The 15292-nt window shown below is 44.1% G+C and overlaps 1 protein-coding gene across 3 annotated transcripts in view; it reads left to right on the top strand.

The window, feature by feature from the left end:
- The window catches only part of LOC109923355 (protein transport protein Sec16A-like), a 43632-nt gene extending 28399 nt beyond the window's left edge, over nt 1–15233 (top strand). For 2 of the 3 annotated variants that reach the window (XM_048613474.1, XM_048613473.1), the window contains exons 14-23: nt 1493–1604; nt 3779–3884; nt 4021–4161; nt 4836–4949; nt 5049–5268; nt 8597–8851; nt 10869–10960; nt 12381–12428; nt 13667–13846; nt 14901–15233. In XM_048613474.1, coding sequence (XP_048469431.1) covers nt 1493–1604; nt 3779–3884; nt 4021–4161; nt 4836–4949; nt 5049–5268; nt 8597–8851; nt 10869–10960; nt 12381–12428; nt 13667–13846; nt 14901–15095 — 1463 coding nt within the window. In that variant the 3' untranslated portion in view covers nt 15096–15233. The remainder of the gene's footprint in view (nt 1–1492; nt 1605–3778; nt 3885–4020; nt 4162–4835; nt 4950–5048; nt 5269–8596; nt 8852–10868; nt 10961–12380; nt 12429–13666; nt 13847–14900) is intronic. The other variant, XM_048613475.1, reaches the window with a different exon arrangement.
- The last annotated feature ends 59 nt before the right edge of the window (nt 15234–15292 follow it).

The raw sequence follows: 15292 nt of genomic DNA, 5'->3' as shown, positions 1-15292 counted from the left end.
CATCTAATTCACTAATGGGTCTTTAGAAATTGAAATCTGCAATTCTTGCTTGATCTGGCCTACAAACCCAAAGCAATGGGATTGAGTCTCAACTGCCCTCCGCAAATAGGGGTGAACAATAAATGTCAGCCTTTTTGGTGATGCCCATATTCCATTAGCAAATTTTTAATAAAATTACCACTGCTGAATCCCCCACCTGTCCTTGTTGGTATTGAATAGAAATTGAACTGGTTCAGTTGTATAAGAACAGATCAGAGGCTAGGTATTCTGCAGTGAGTAACTCACCACCTGATTCTGCAAAGCCTAGCCACAATTTACAAGGCACAAACCAGGGGTGTGATGGCATACTCTTCAATTGTGTGATTGAGAGCAAGTTCAACAGCACTCAGGAAGCTTAATAGCATCGAGTGCGGTATTACGGACTTCCGAACAGCGGTGTGGATACACTTGCATCTGACGGCCACCTCCTTGAGAGCGTTTAAGAGAGAGGCAACAAAATTAAGATGAAAAGCTTGCACCATTTGTTGAAATATTTCTCAGTTTATTTCCTGCCAAGCCTTGCTTGATGCTCTGTCCAACAAAATAATTATTGTTAGGGGCTTTATGAACTGCTCTCACAAGTGTCTTCTGACCTTGCTATTTTTAATTGTCACCCATGCTGATTCTATTTTCTTATGAATCAAGATCCTTTCTCAGTAATACAGCATCCATTCAGGGCTACTCCCTTTATCTGTTCTGCTTGTCTTTTTGAATTTTGCACTTTGGACTGTTTATTCACTAACCTTGGTCACATTGAAAAGTGTGAGCCATTTAATTCCCCCAAAACCCGCTGTACTGTTCATTGAGACCATGGCTGACCTTGAAGTGATTAATCAAAACTCTTGTTATTAGCAATACAGATTTGTCTATAGCTTTAGAATGGGTTGTATGCTCAAATAATGAACCTTTAATTGTATTTTTTTTTGCTTCCATTAAACTCTGTCTCTTTTGTTGCATTCTGCATGCCTTTACCTAAATATTCTTACTGTTCTATTGCCCGATGTTTCTCTTTAGATTTCCAAACCTTTCCTTCCACAAATCAACAACCCTTTCCTTTCTCCGCCTAACCCCATGTCCTCCTTTAATATAAAAGCCTGAGTTATGAAATCAGCCATGATTGTATCAAATAGTGGAACAGGTTCAAGGGGCTGAATTGCCTACTCCTAATTCTTGTGATTCTTTAGGATGCTAATCCCAGGAAATACTTGGTAGTAACAAAGACTGTTGAAATCTGGACCTCTCTCCCTGAAGAAGCTGTTGAAGCTGGGGGTCACTGGAAACTTGTAAACTAAATGATGGATTTTTGCTGGGCAAGGGACAGTGGTAGAGATCATCCATATTCTGATTGAATTGGTGAACAGGTTACACGGGCTGAAAGCTGCTTCCGGTTGCTAGGTCTGAGGGCTGAGCAAACATTGTGAAGGTGTTGACAGTGGGGTTCCTTCTCTTGCAGCTACCAAGGGGCTGTTGGATGCCTCTCATTTCTGCTATCTAATGGCTCAGGTTGGATTTGGAGTGTACACCAGAAAAACCACCAAACTCGTTCTGATTGGCTCAAACCACAGGTGAGTTCTCATGGGTCCTGTGCTTGACAAGAAAGAATATCATTCGTATAGCACCTTTCCCATCCCTGGGTCACCCCAAAGCTCTTTTCAGCCAGTGGAGTAGGTTTGAGGTGCACTTACTACGGTAGGCAAATGTGTCAGCTTGTACACAGCGAGTTCCTATGAGGTCAAGACCAGGTAATCATGTTTCATTTTAGGAATGTTTAGAAGATAAATATTGGCCAGAAGTGAGATTTTCCATTCCTATTCAAATAGTGAATATGGGATTTATTTTCAGTCACCTGAATGAACAGACATCTCAACTGAAAGATTCAGCTCTAGAAAGTGCTGCATCCCCCTCAACTGTAATATTTTTTAAAATCCCTGCAATCTTAAAGTGGGGCTTTTGTGAGATTGCTGTCCGAGCCAAATGGACAGAGAGATGACGATCCGTGCCAAAGAAATGTGCAGCCCAAATAGAGGAATATTTTTGTCAGAGCTAAGTCTGCTGGATATGTGTTATAGAGAACAACCTCCTCTGTAAAACAGTTAAAAAGATCTTGGGAGACCTAGATCCCTGACTCTGACTCTGTCTTGCCCAATCATTCTCTGTCCTTGTGAATGCTTGCTGATTCTTTGTTTGGCTGTTGGCTGTTTCCCTCGTGTGAAACCTCAACCCTTAAACACTATCATTCACCTCTCCCCTGAATTTTGTGTCTGAGCCACCTCTGAATAAAAATAGACACCTGATAAAGAGGGTTAAATGAGCTGCAGGCTGGTTACTCGCTGGTTTATTGGAGATTGAGCTCAGATTTGTTTAATTTGGGTCCTAGGATCATAGCTGAATGTTGCCCTGCTGGAATTCAAAGAAGGCAGTCCAGAAGTAATGGCCAACAATATAAGGCAGTTATTAATAAACCAATGGAGAATTCAAGAGAAATTTTTTACCCAGAATGTAGTTAGGATATGGAACCCACACTCTCGGAGTGGTTGAGGCGAATAACTGAGATTAATTTATGGAGAAACTGGTAAAACATGGGTATGGGATTGAGAGTTGGATAAAAATATTGAGGGACATGGAGTAAGGATGGGTGAATAGTTTTGCAGTTCATCCAGCGTCTAAATTAATGAATGAATAAACTGGCTCCTGGCTGGTTGGCCTCATCTGTTCCTTTGTTTCAAACTCAGCCTCAAACATAAGAGTTTGGGATTTTCTGTCTGATTATGAGCTACTTTGGGTTTCTCCCACATTTTCACTGTCTAGCATCTTGGTGAAGCCCAGTATGTTGACCCTGACTCAACACAAAAATACGAGAGCAGAGCAGGTTTAGATCTCGTGTGAGGGAGGATCCTAGGACAAGGTTTTCCTTTTTAAATCTTGCACTTGTATAGCACTTCTCACCAGTGAACTCTCCCAACGAACTTGATGACCAATTTGAATACTTTTTGAAATGGACTCGCTGTCGGACTAGCAGCAACCATTTTGTGCACAACAGGCTGCCCAAAATAGCATGTGGCAATGACAAGATATTAGTTGTTGGATAGATAATGACAAGGGCACAGTAGAGCATCTCCTGCTGTTCAAAATAATGTCATGCGATCTTTTATATCTGCTTAGGGGCCTTTGCTTAAAAGTCCTAACTGAAAGATGGCACCTCCAACAGAGCAGCTTATAACTGCACTGGGAGTACTGTCCTGGACTTTGTGCTGAAATCTTTGGAGGACATTGAAAGGTCCTAGTGTGGGTGAGCAGAATTCCTCATTTTTCTCCGTGGAGCTTTGAGGATTGTATTCAGGACAGTATTTGCGTCTCCTGAGATCTCTTTAACCATTTAACAGAGGAAACTGTCCTTTATAATGCATATTGACTTAGCTCTAGCAAAACTATTCCATAATCTGGGCTCCTCAGTTCTGTGGCATTGTTCTGCATCTGCCTATTTGGCTTTGTTGACAGCAATCTCACCAAAACCACGGTTCTGGAACTTTAAGAAATATTATAGGCTGACATTCTGGAACTGTTAAGGGATGCAGCGCTTTCCTGAGCAGAATCTTTCATTTGATATACTGCCTATTTGTGTGTAGCAGAACCCCCTCATATCACTCATTCATTATAATGAGGGGGAGAAAAAGATCAGAAGTTTTGCCTGTGTATTTTTTTTTAATGTTGTTTTGAAATGTTTCTTTACTGTTTCCAGCTGGTCCTTTCTGAAGTTTGCTTCAAATGGGGCCATCCAGCGCACAGAGGCATACGAATATGCACAGGCGTTAGGCAACCAAGTCTGCTTCCTCCCTAACTTTCAGGTACATTCATGTTTACCGTGCTCTTGCACCCACACCTTTACCGTCGCCCATTGATTTGATCTGTGACTGTATCATTGCATTTTGACCGAGCACAGGTTGTAATGTATGATTTGTAATTCACTTCCTTTCTTCACAGGTATTTAAGTTTATTTATGCCTGCAGACTGGCTGAGATGGGTTTAGCCGCACAAGCCTTTCACTACTGCGAGGTCATCGCGAGGACTGTTCTCAAGAATCCACTATATTACTCAGCAGTGTTCTTGAGCCAGCTTATTCAGGTATGGAGACATTTAGGATGAATGTATTGTTGTGTTTTAATTCTTAAAAATGAATCACTAATAAATCCAATCAAGAATTCAAGAGAAACATCTTTATCCAGAAAATGATGAGAATGTGGACCTCACTCCTACAAGGAGTGGGTTGAGGTGAATAGTATTGATTTATTAAAGGAACGCTGGAAAAATGCGTGAGAGAGGGAGGACTAGAAAAATATACAGATACGGTGAGAGGAAGAGGGGCTGGGGCAAGGCTCGCGTGGAGCAAAAATACAATAGAAGGGCAAAATGGCTCCTTTGTGCTGTGACTCCAGCGTAAATCTAACAGCTTGACTAATGCACTCCAGTGCCGGAAAGGACCAGGTAACCTCAGGTACACTGTTAATTTATCTATTAATCTTAGTCTGTGGGGTTGGGGGATGAGGGGGTGAACTGCAGTTGAGCTCAGGGGGAAGGAAACCAGCCTGGCTTTTCTTTCTTCAAAAGTTGAGAATGGGCATCATTTTGAGTTGGATGCTGTTAATCTCCTGGTATTTTGGGGATCTCTTGTTCAGGGTGAGTTTCAATCTGTCTGCAAGGTGGGCGATAGGGGCTATTACAGGGATGGTACCTGAGTCACAGTTGGTGAATATTTTCTTTTGCCTCTCCTCACTGCCCTCTACGCTGTTCCTGAGCAGATTTCCTCCCGGTTGCGATTCTTTGACCCTCAGTTGAAGGAGCGGTCAGAGCAGGAGTTGCATGTGGAGCCGGATTGGATTAAACAGCTCAGACAAACTGAAAGCCAGTTGAAGGTGAGATTACACCTGTCCCCTGTCTGGGAGTGGGCTCCTCTTTCTCGCACTACCACACCCTCTCTTTTCTTAAAATTCTATTTGCTTTTCTCTCTCTAGGATGGTGCGTTTGTTTGCAGGTCAGGCAGAGCTACACCTCAGCCTTTCTGTTCCAGCACTCCCAGTTCAGAGTACGACCAGGTCAGCCAGTCAGATGGGCAAGCGACAGGCTCCCATGAGGAGGCTTTGGGCGTGGACAATCCACTGATGACATCCTTTGCTCCAGACACAGGATTGCCAGGAATGCCTGGAATGCTGGGAGTGCAGCTCATGCCACCAGGTATCTGAAGGGGACAAGGCTCTGCCTGCTTTCCCCACCCTTTACCCTTCAGCATTTAATGTAGAATTAAATCATAACGACAGAAAGCAAACCATTCAACCCATCAGATGCATGCTAGTTTTTGTGCTCCATATGATTGGCTACCAACCCGATTGACATATCCTTTGATTCCTTTCTGTTTTGGGCTGGTCTAGCTTTCTCTTAAACGTGTCTTTTTGAGGAAGCGACAGATGATTAGAGGATAGGACAGTTAACAAATGACTTTTACTAAAGAGTTTGACAAGGTTCGTCATGGTGGACTGATCGAGAAGATTAAGTCAGATGGGATCCACGGTGAGTTGGGTGCAAAATTGACTTGGTCGTAAAAGACACAGGATAGTTGTGGAGGGGTGATTCTTTGTTTGGAAGTCTGTGACAGTTGTATTTCACACGTATCAGTGCTAGGGTCTCTGCTTATAATATATATTAGTGATTCAGATGAAAATGTAGGTGGTCTGATTAGTAAGTTTGCAGACAACATGAAAATTTATGGAGTTGTAGATAGTGAGGAATATTGTCAAAGGATACAGCAGGATATAGATCAGTTGGAAAGATGGGTGGAGAAATGGCAAGTGGTGTTTAATCTGAACAAGTGAGGTTATGCATTTTGGGAGGCCAAATGCAGGAGAAAAGTGTACTGTAAATGGCATGGCACTTAGGAGGATTGACATACAGAGGGTGCAAGTCCAAAGCTCCCTGAAAGTGGCAAAATGAGGCATATGGCATGCTTGCCTTCATCAATCAGGGCATTGAATATAAAAGTCATATTGTGGCTTTAGTTAGGCCACATTTGGAGTATTGCATGCAGTTCTGGTCACAATAGTGTAGGAAGGATGTGGAGGCTTTGGAGAGTGTGCAAAAGAGGTTTAGCAGGAGATTGATACAGTGTGGAGTTGGAGGAACATAGCAGGTCAGGCAGCATCAGAGGAGTAGGGGAGTCGATGTTTCGGGCCTAACCCTCCTTCAGGACTGATCAGGACATCTAGGCCTGAAACATCGACTCTCCTACTCCTTTGATGCTGCCTGACCTGCTGTGTTCCTCCAGCTCCACGTTGTATCGACCCTGACTCCAGCATCTGCAGTTTTTGCTGTCTCTGAGTGACGTTGCCTGGATTGGAGTGTATTAGCTATAAGGAGAGTTCGGACTTAGATTGTTTTTGCTAGAGTAACAGAGGCTGAGGGCCAAACTGGTAGAAGTACTTAATTTTATGAGCAGAATGGATAGTTGGGAGTCTTTTTCCCAGGTGGAAATATCAGTGCAACCAGGTGTAATGTTTAAAGTAAGAGGGGAATGTTTAAATTAGATATGTGAGAAAAGGTTCTTCATGCAGTGGATGACGACCAGATGCAGTGGAATAGAAAGGTTTAAAGAAGTCAATAAAAAAATTAAAAATTAAAGTAACTTTAAACAAGAAAAAATTGGGAACGTGTCCAGAAAACTGTTGACCCATGTGAGATTAGTGAGGTGTTGGTAGTTTAGTGGTATTATCACTGGACTGGTAATCCAGAGACTCAGGCTAACGTTCTGAGGCATGGATTGAAATTTCACTTCAGTAGCTGGTGAAATTTGTATTATACAATCTGGAATTAAAAGCAAGTCTAATGGTGACAATGTAACTGTTGTAGTAAACACCTTTCTGTTACACTAATGTACTTTAGGAAGGAAATCTCTGGTCTGGACCCACCACAAGGTTGACTCTTGACTGCTGTCTAAACAAGCCTTAAAGAATCAATCTTAAGGACAGTGAGAGACAGGCAACAAATGCTGACTTTGGTAGTGATGCCACACCCCATGCAAGAATGATCTACAAAGTCAAAGGGATCATGTGATTTTTGAGGCCTTCTAAACTTGACCTCTGATCCTAGAGGGCAAGGGCAGCATGCCTAGGTAAACAACATTGTTCCCCTCCAAACTGGACAATAAATGCTGGCCTTGCCATCCCTTTCCTGAGAACTTCCAGCCACAAGGCTGGAGACTTCTCTCCAATTGAGCATAGAACATAGAACATTACAGCGCAGTACAGGCCCTTCGGCCCTCGATGTTGCGCCGACCTGTGAAAACCAATCTGAAGCCCATCTAACCTAAACTATTCCATTATCATCCATATGTTTATCCAATGACCATTTAAATGCCCTTAAAGTGGGCGAGTCTACTATTTTTGCAGGCAGGGCATTCCACGCCCTTACTACTCTCTGAGTAAAGAACCTACCTCTGACATCTGTCCTATATCTATCACCCCTCAATTTAAAGCTATGTCCCCTCGTGCTAGCCATCACCATCCGAGGAAAAAGGCTCCCACTGTCCACCCTATCTAATCCTCTGATGATCTTGTATGTCTCTATCAAGTCACCTCTTAACCTTCTTCTCTCTAACGAAAACAGCCTCAAAACCCTCAGCCTTTCCTCATAAGACCTTCCCTCCATACCAGGCAACATCCTGGTAAATCTCCTCTGCACCCTTTCCAATGCTTCCACATCCTTCCTATAATGCGGTGACCAGAACTGTACGCAATTATATATTGCAGGAATATATTTAAATGTAAAGTGTGCTGCCATTCAGTTAAACAGCTTGAGTTCATTTTAAGTTGTTCCATACATGAAGGCGGTACGGTGGCTCAGTGGTTAGCACTGCTTCCTCACAGTGCCAGAGACCTGAGTTCAATTCCACCCTCTGGTGACTGTGTGGAGTTTGCACGTTCTGTGTCTGCGTGGGTTTCCACCGCATGCTCCGGTTTCCTCCCACAGTCCAAAGATATGCACATTAGGAGATTGGCCATGCTAAAGGAATGTATAGGTTAGGTGCGCTAGCCATGGGAAATGCAGGGTTTCAGGGCTAGGGTGGATGGATGGGTTTGGGTGGGATGCTGTTTGGAGAGTCGGTGTGGACCTGTTGGGCCAAATGACCTGTTTCCACACTGTAAGGCTTCTTTTCTATACCTAAACTTAAAATTACAGCCAGGTTGTACGAGGGTGATGTCAGAGTTGTGCAGAAACCGGAATTCTCCCACCACCTCTGCCTCACTATCCCCTCCCATCTCCAAAAATCGACTGTGGATGCTTGGGAGGGATCAATTAAATATTTCAAAACTGAGATTGATCATTTATTTTTTGGGAGAACTGGAGTTAAGGTTTTATTTCAGCTGTGATTTCACAGAATGACAACACGCTCAGGAGGGCTGAATCGCCACCACCTGTTCTTATGCAGCAGATTTGAGGAGGGGCCGACTGTCTGCGGCTTGTTCCTTTTGCTCCTTCCTGTTTCCTGTGCATGTGCTTGGTTTCCTTGCAGCCCCTCCACACACCGTACTGGATGGCAGGCCAACAGTGGCCCCGCCCCCGCAGCCGATGACAGACAGCGGAATTCCCATGTACTCACCCACCCAAGCCTTGCCTGGCTTCCCAGGACAGTCTACCCACTCTGCCTTCAAGCAGCCCTGTGAGCCAGCTAAAGGTCCCCTGTCGACAGCCCCATCTGGATCTCCCCCGGGGCCCCCCACAGAGGTTCTGCAGACTGTGCTGGAGCAGCAGGTGCCTGAGAACACAGGTTCGTACACAGGATGGTAACCATGGATAGGACAAGGGGATGGGGTGGAGGTGGATTGCTGGGTTGAAACCCTGATGCATGTCTTAAATTTATTCTCCTGCTTGAATATCTAAACAAGTTCACCAGATTTGTGCTACTTTGAAAGAGAAACTGCATTTCTGTAGTGTGTTTTGCCATCTCTGGACATCCCCAAGCACTTCACAGCCAATGAAGTTCTTTTTGAAATATAGCTACTCTTGTGATTGTTACAATTGAGGTTAGAGTGTGCCTTGCCTCTCACTATGCCCATTACTCTGCTGGTCACAAGATGAATTTAAATATTTACCCAGTTGTCAATGTGACTAGTTATATACTTACTCTATATTAGGTGGTAGAATTTTTTTTTTTAAGAAATCAGTGAAGTTTCTCTAATAAGCAACAAAATTATTGATTTAGTGTGAAAACAAAACTTGGCAAAAATGTAGAGCTAATTAACACAGTTTGGAATAGGTAAGTATAAATATATTTGGGAACAAACTACTGCAGATGCTGGAATCTGTCCTGCAAACAACAAATGCTGGAAATCACAGTGGGTCAGACAGCATCCATGGAGAGGGAGAGAGCAAGCTAACGTTTAAAATCTAGATGACTCTTCATCAGAGCTGAAGTGAAATGTCGAAGGAACAGCATTTCTGCTATAGTTCGGGGGTGTGGTGGTGGGGGCAGTGGGTGTAGGATGTTGGTGGAGAAAAGATGTTGATAGTTCAAATTAAGTGATCAGAATGTGAGAATGTTCAGATTAAGTGATCACCTTAATCCGAACTATCAACATCTTTTCTCCACCAGCACCCTACACCCCAAAAAAAACTATAGCGTTAATGCTGTTCCCTCCACACTTCACTTCAGCTCTGAAGAGTCATCTAGACTCGAAATGATAGCTTGTTATAAATATATGCACCTTTTTAAATAGCCTAACGCATATGAACATGCACCATTAAAAATGTTTTTTTAAAAATGCTTCCCTGCGAGATTAATTCTGAGGAGAAAAATAAGACACTGATCAATAATTATTATTTCTTGAAGGAAAAGCAATAAAATGTGAAATGTTGAAGATGGCTGCCAGTGGGCATCCTGGCAGGCAGTTGTCGCTGGGGTTTTTCCAGATATCGTTCCTTCAGGAACTGTTGAGAATTCACATGCTTTTCAGCAGAACAGCTGTGTTAGTTTTACAAATCTCATGCTGAATTCCCCAAAAGGATTTTCTCAGCAAGGCAGAGGACGAGCTGGGTATCTTTTCCTTCTGAGACTTTACCCAGGCTGAACTCAAATAATATCCAAATTAAACTTGATTGCTGATAGCCAATAGCCATTTCCAGTGAACAAGTCCAAGCAGTTAGCTTAAACCATGTGAATTCCAAAAAAGGTACCCTCAACGACAAGTCCCAGTGTCCTTTATAGTGATCCTTTTAAAAATGATCAGGTTCAGCTATTCCAAAGCCATCCACCGTTCACAATCTCCTTAAGATGAATCCCCCAACGAAAAAATAATGAATTGTCTTTATAACATGATGTAGGAATTGCAGCAGCCAATTTCCATTAAGCATGATTCCATCAACAGCACTGTGGTAATGACAATTACATCCTGACAGTGTTTGAGGGATCGATATTGCCAAGATGCTCCAAGTAACCCCTCCCTCCACTACTTTTTAAACAATGGCATGGGGAAGAAGCATTGATTGATATGGGGCTACGCAGAGAAAGCAAGCAGTGGGTTCTGTTTGGGATTGATATCGGGTTCCTGGCAGTAGAATTAGAATGAGGTTGACACTAAGCAAAGGTCAATGGGATTAGTTTCGGACTTGATACAGGGCAATGGGCTGTAGCATTAGTTTGGGATTGCTTTAGCAAAGAGCTAGTACAATCATGATTGACTGCCCCCATACAGTTGTAACTTACAAAATGAATTTGAGGGGGCAGAAACTTGTTTTTTCCTTCCTGTATACTAATTATTTTTCCCTTTTCCCCCCACACTCTCCAGAATGTAATTCCGTCAATCATCAGATGTCACCTAAAAGACCCAGCTTTGGGGAAAGTGGACAGCAGGATTTCTATGATCACATGGTCAAAATGGTAATGCTGCCTGGATTCATCTCCAAAATTACTTATAGGTTTAAAAACTGTTGGGCAATTTGCCATTTCCTTCCTGCACTCAGGCAGGCATTAATTGGGGATTACCTTGGTAGACCCCCCACCCCTCTGGTGCTCAGTATAAAAGACCTAATGACTCAGCTGGCCAATGCTATATTGGTGAGGCATCCACAGCGACGGAATCCCTGCAGGGTATGGGATGCGTTCACTCATCTGTTTAACCACCCTGCCCTTCCCAGTCCCTGCTGATAGACTGATCTCCACAGTGTATTGTGAAGGTTGGCCTCTTGTAATCCACCCCCATCCTCTCTGCAATTAGCCCCTCAGGTGGATGTCAGTCTTGCACCCTCTTGAGCTGCAGCCTCCTGTTGTTGGACTCTGTCTGGGAGGTGGCCCAAGTGCTAAAAGACAGTCTCCAGCTTGTCTGCGTGGGGTACAAAGCTCCTTATGCAAAGCTGAGTTCCATAAAATATATGTACTGCTGATCCCCTGTGCACAATGCACTCTTGGTAGAGTGATCTATTGAGTAGGTAAACCTGACTGAGTCAGGTTGTTCAGGGCAGGTTACACACAGGGATCTGGACCTCTTCAGTATTCTTGTGTGTATTATCCAAACTGTACTTCCCTGAGATTAATTCTGTATTTTAGCCGCTGCAGTCTATTTGAAACTTGCTTTTTTTTTATTAAAGGCTGCATAAACTGATCCCTGATTACAGACTCCAGTTGGTCACATGCCAACAGTAGCAGGTTTCTGTTGTGGGCTCATTTTACTGCTGGCTGTACTAACAAGTGCAAGTGTTTGGCTAGATTCCTGATTGTCACTGCTATCATTTGGACTCTAATGATGCACGTGGTTTATCCCTCTCTTTGAAATTCCAGAGGGAGAAGATTCATTTCCTTAGTCTCCTCCTTGTATCTCTGAGAGGCATTAACTTTACTGGATTAAAGCCAAGTGGCTTTTTTTTTGGTACATAGTATCAGCAGGCAATCTAACTGTAGAATGTATTGCAGCTAAAGCCCCCTCACCCATTCCCCCTCCTCTCCCAAGCTTTTGGACCTGTGGGTATTGCTTTTGGACTTCCCTGGAGCTGTGCAGTGTGACGGAATCAACAGGGAGAGCTCCTGCTTGAGGAGAAGACCTGACACTTGCTTTAACAAGTTATATATTGAGTCTTAAACAAAATGCACAGTGAGTAAATGCTTTCATTTCAACAGTGGCAAGGCTGAGGTTTTATTACTGCAGCAATAAAGATTTGACAAACAGAATGCTAAAAATTTGCACTGGCGTTTCAGCCTGGGCTGCATGGTGTGTTCTGCACTGACTGACTATGAAGGTGAGCCTGTTGAACTGTTTGTGCAGCAGCATGTGGTTAACATGGCTGAACATTTGTGTCTGAACCAGGCTCCTGGAAGAAGATCGAGGTCGACGTCTCAGTCGTCTTTGCACATGGTACGCAATACCTGATGCCTCTGTGTCAGGGTCCTTGTGCTTTACTTGCCATTCTTAACTATTAATCATCTGGTGGTGGGGCAGTGTGATCAATGCTTTCCCTCCTTCCATCTCTATCCCCTTCCATACCCATCCCACTCTGCCTCCTGCTTTCTGCCATCCAATCATTAACTCTTGTAACCTCAGTCCACTTGCTAACAATCTTTGCACGGGTGTTAGATTGCAGGGTGGGTTCGCATCTTGTTCTTACGTGTTGCCTGCAGGTAAGGGGCTGGTTGCAGTGTACAGCAAAACCTTGTTCTTTCCCCAGATCTCTCTCCTTCGATTGAGGGGAAAGTGTGAGCTTCTGCACACTGCTCCTCAGTAGAGTGGATCAAAGTATATGTGAATGTATGCTCCTCGGTTTTATCTAGGGCTATGAGGAATAAGTTTGGAATTGTTACTCCATCACTTCTCTCTATTCCTGGATGTGTTTCTTAGTAATGTGCTGCAGACATTCCCTCCAATAATTCCCATCTAGGAGCAAGATTTGGTTGGAGGGGGAGGTACAATATTAAAATCATCAAATAATGGGATCATTGAGACATTCATTTCCCTGGTCTATTGTGAACTCTTCCATGGGGTGAGGGCTTTAGGAAAGTAGGCCCAAAGTCACTTCTTCCTAACCCTCCCTCTCCTCTCTTCGCTTCGCCCCCCCCCCCCCCCCCAGCCCATTGAAAAGGGAAGCTGCTCATTATTGTGTTGCGGGTTATTGGGTACTTAGGCCTGTATTTCATGGGAACAGAGGGAGGCCATTTGGCCACTTGAGCCTGTTCTGTCGATCAGTTTGACCTTGACTGATCTGGATCTCAGCTCCGTTTAGTTTTGGTTAACTTATCTTACCCAACAAAATTCTATCAAACTCAGTTTAGAGCTTTTCAATTGATTGGGGTTTTGAAGGGACTGTGGTATTGGGGAAGCAGCTCATTATCATTACGTTCGATGGAATGTTTGAAGATGTGCTGAGACACATTAGAGCTAGCATTTCTTTTGGCCTTGCAGCCCCAGAGTGCAGTAATGCTGCTCCTGAGGTGTTTGCCACACACTGGGACTCCTGGTTTATGCCAATTAACAGAGTGGGTTGCTGGTCTTTGATTGGAGAATGAGAAGGGGGGGGTGTTTCAATTTGAAGGAGTTGCTGCCAAGGGCTCAAACTGTACTTGTCTGCGATGGTTTCATGTTAGAATACTCTGTTTCAGCCCTATGGGAGACGCTCACGAACCACCTCCGAGTCATCTGCCCACAGCATGGGCCGAGAGAGGCACCCGTCTGCGGCTAACCAGTCAACCCTCCCACCTCCGTCAGAGACGATCGCCAACACAGTCCCGGAAACGAAAAAGGAACCCAGACGGAAGGAACCGGAGACCAAAAAGGCAAAGGTAGAGAGAGGTTCTCAGTAGCAGTATCTCTTTCCCCAGTGCTGCCTCTGCCTCTGTTCCTGTGACACTGACATTTATCACTCACTATCCTGCAGCTACAGTCCTTGGGCCTCTAATATTTGGGGAAGTCCCAGGATATAAGCACTAGAGCAGAGATGGGTAATAAAACATTGGATATGAGTGCTGAAAATTGTGATGGATTTTGACTGAGTAAATAAGGAGAAACTCTCCAGTGGCAGAAGAACCCATAACTGAAGGGATGTAAGGAAATTGTGGAAGGACCTGGGGTCAGATGAGAATTGTTTTCATTGTTTCATTGTTACAGCGATTTACAACATGTTCCCTGTCAGTCAAATCTGCTTTCAAAGGGAATTAGTTAAATACTGATAGGATCCACATTTCTTGAGCTATTGGGAAAGAATGAGGACAGTGAGTGAGTGACATTAACTAGAGAGCTAAATAACTGGCAGAGGCACAGAGGGCTGAATGGTCATGACCCACTGTTAAACACTCTGCTTTCTGGAGAAGAGGAAGATGATCACGTTCCAAATCCAGGTGGGTGTTGGAGGGTGATCATATCCATGGATCTGCTGGTAAGCTTTGCATGGCAGGGGGAAGATGTTGAAGTGGGCTTGATGTTGGTGAGGAAAATGCCAGTCAGATGTCTGATGTTTTCCCATCCAACGCTCCCAGGACAGGTGCAACACGGGTAGAGTAAAGACCCTCTATACTGTCCCAATCAAACACTCCCAGGGCAGGGATAGCACGGGTTTAGATACAGAATAAAGCTCCCTCTACACCATCCCCATTAAAGCTTCAAGGGCAGGGACAGCACAGGATTAGATATAGAGTAGAGATCCCTCTCCACGGTCCCCATCAAACACTTCCAGGACAGGGACAGCACGGGGTTAGATACAGAGTAAAGATCCCTCTACACCGTCCCCATCAAATGCTTCCATGGCCGGTACAGGTGACGGTCCTTCTATATTGTCCCACCTCCAGATATGGAATCAAGAGTATTACTGTTTTTTTTTTTTTTTTTTTTGTTTTGCAGGGTGGTTGGCTGAGCTGGTTGCGGCCCAGCAGGAAGACTGAAGCCCATTTACCAGACGACAAAAATAAATCTGTGAGTGACTGGGGATGGTGTTTGGTGAGGAGGTTGGGGCGGACGTGCAGCTGTCCCACCAGTGACAGGTCATATCTATGTATCCATGTTAAATGTACAGTGAAGTGCTGCCTTTGTGGTTGAGGTGGTGCTGAGTGTTGGCTCCCTGCAGGTTTTCTGATTATAATTACAGGCTCCCTCCAGGTTAATTACATGTGGCAACTCCAGCCACCTGCTTTGGCCCAGTGTAAGATGACCAGCCTCGAGTCCCTTTCATCTTCTGGGAACATTCTGACAACAAAGTTCAGTCATAAAACTGCTTCAAGGAGATGAAAGAGATA

This window comes from Rhincodon typus, chromosome 28 (assembly GCF_021869965.1).
Source record: "Rhincodon typus isolate 14 chromosome 28, sRhiTyp1.1, whole genome shotgun sequence".
Lineage (NCBI taxonomy): Eukaryota > Metazoa > Chordata > Chondrichthyes > Orectolobiformes > Rhincodontidae > Rhincodon > Rhincodon typus.
The sequence above is the reverse complement of the archived record's forward strand: the minus strand, read 5'-3'. Positions and strand labels throughout refer to the sequence as shown.